General features: G+C 39.6%; 1 protein-coding gene across 1 annotated transcript in view; it reads left to right on the plus strand.

Annotated features, from left to right (window-relative positions):
• LOC122256295 (uncharacterized) overlaps positions 1-2,500 on the plus strand; it is a 19,375-nt gene that overhangs the window by 5,493 nt on the left and 11,382 nt on the right. Inside the window, exons 6-7 of the mRNA XM_086552413.1 lie at positions 330-410; positions 638-792. Of these exons, the coding sequence (XP_086408539.1) occupies positions 330-410; positions 638-792 (236 nt within the window). The remainder of the gene's footprint in view (positions 1-329; positions 411-637; positions 793-2,500) is intronic.

Here is a 2,500-nt window from a genome sequence, read left to right on the forward strand (position 1 = left end):
ATTAAGAGGGTTTACGTTAAGAAAGCTTAGATTAAGAAGGTTTAAGTTCATAAAGTTTAGATTAAGAAGGTTTAGATTGCACATTACCGTTCCTAGAGTGAAGACAAATAAAACAAAGACTGCCCCCCCCCTCTCTCTCTCAACAAAACCTCATCGTGTGATCGTTTCCCAGTTTGCAAATTGCATGCCGTTAAAAAGAAAAAAAAAAACACGAATGACCTTAACTAGCATGATGACAACCCTTTTTTTCATCAGCTCATTGCAATTGGCATGAGTTTTAATGGTTATATTTGTCTTCATTGATGGCCATACACCCGCCTTACCCATAGGTACCTTGGTATCCGCAGTCGATACCTGTCTCGGAGCACTGGAAACCTAAGCGACATGCCGCGCACCGCGCTGCCCAGCAGGTAAAAAAAAGGGGGGAGGGGGAGGGGGAGGGGGTAACGTTTGGTGCATGCATGATAATGGTTCATGATAACTGTGGCGCTTTTCGCATCAAGTCACGACGTTCATGCAATGATGACTTGCTTTATATATATATATATTGGCTATGATGATGAGAATTATATCAAAAGTGTTGGTCGACTGTTGTGAAGCCACGGAGGGACGCGTGACCTCGGTATGCCTCCTGCAGGTACGGGAGTCGCCAGGGCAGAACGGAATCGGGAGGAGGCTTGGCCAGAACCTCCAGCGAGACTGAAGGAGGAGGCGGGGGAGGCTACACGCACCCGAGGAGGAGAGCCAAGGATGACCTCGGACACGACGCGCACGTGACACTCGTGGAACCTGGTACGTAAGGTCATAGGAGGTCACAGAAGGTCAGGGATGGGTACTCGGGGCGTTAGAGGTACCCGGGAAAGACTCGAGGATGACGTAAGAATACTTGGGCATCTGGATGATAAATCTCACCCGTTCAGACAGGTCACGCGACCAGCAGGCATGCGTCAGCGCTTTCAGGGGCGGCGTGAGGACGGGCAGCATGACAGACAAACCCAGCGCTGGCGATGGAAAAAAGGAAATGAGAGAATTGAAGATGATATTTGTTCAGAGCAGCGGGTGCATGTGTTTGTGTGTGTGTGAATGTAAATATATATATATATATATATATATATATATATATATATATATATATACATATACATATACATATATGTATATATGTACGTATATATGTATATGTATATATATGTATATACATATACATATATGTATATATGTATGTATATATGTATATGTATATATATGTATATACATATATAAACATTATGTATATATATATATATATATATATATATATATATATATATATATATATATATATACATATATTTGTGTGTGTGTGTGTGTGTGTGTGTGTTTGTTTGTTTGTGTATACATATATATATATATACATATATATATATATATATATATATATATATTTATTTATTTATTTATATATATATATATATATATATATATATATATATATATATATATATATATATATATATATATGTATATATATATATTTATATACATATTTGCATATATATATATATAAATATATATATATGTATATGTATGTATATATATATATATAGAAATACATGTATATATATGTATATATATACACATACATACATACATACATACCTATATACACAGGGAGTGCAACAAGAGGCAGCGTCCCACCCCTAAGCCGAGTCTTAGGCGCTCGAGCGAGTGAGGACAGACCCTGCATTTACTTCCCAAGGTTAATGATCACGATCCTTCTTTTTTCACCGGAGGAAATGGCGGAGGACAAGGACTCTGGGAAGGACGTTGGTATTAGCGACCGGGGGGAGGGGGTAGGGGTAGGGGGGATGGTTCTTTTGCAATGCTTTTCATCTTGCAAGGAGTTGTTGGGGGATTGGCTGGTTGTTGTGTTTTTGGTTGGTTGGTTGGGGTGAGGGTGGGTGGGTGGGTGGGTTGTTTGTGTGTAAGTGTGTAAGTTTAGGTGTTAGTGTGTGTGTGTGTGTGTGTAAGTGTGTGTGTGTGTGTAAGTGTGGATGTGTGTGTGTGTAAGTGTGGATGTGTGTGTGTGTGCGTTTTGTCTGTGTGTGTGCGTGTGCATTTTTTGTGCGTGCGTGTGCGTGCATCCACTACATGTACGTTATCTTAATTCCTGACCTCCTATATACTGTACATCAACCCGTAGCAATCGAAATCTAGAAGTCTACGTTCCAAAAATGCATTATTTTCGTTCGCATATATATATTTGGTATGTAAAGTATTTCAGAAGCTCCTCTGCTGAAAACCTCCCCTCTGCTTAGACCAGAAACTCCTAAATATAGACACAGGTTCAGGTAAGGGGAAGGGAAGGGAAGGGAAGACGGCCAGACGAGGAAAGCTCAGGTCGGGAAAGGGCGATGTATAAAAAAAAATTGAACTTTTTGTATTGAACAATTATACGTTTGTGTTCAGTTTGTTCAGTTATCCACTTTTCAAAATGGAGTCTTCATAGGAAATGGGACAC

The sequence above is a fragment of the Penaeus japonicus genome, unplaced genomic scaffold (assembly GCF_977035675.1).
Source record: "Penaeus japonicus unplaced genomic scaffold, GWHDUDI00000001_assembly GWHDUDI00000026, whole genome shotgun sequence".
NCBI lineage: Eukaryota > Metazoa > Arthropoda > Malacostraca > Decapoda > Penaeidae > Penaeus > Penaeus japonicus.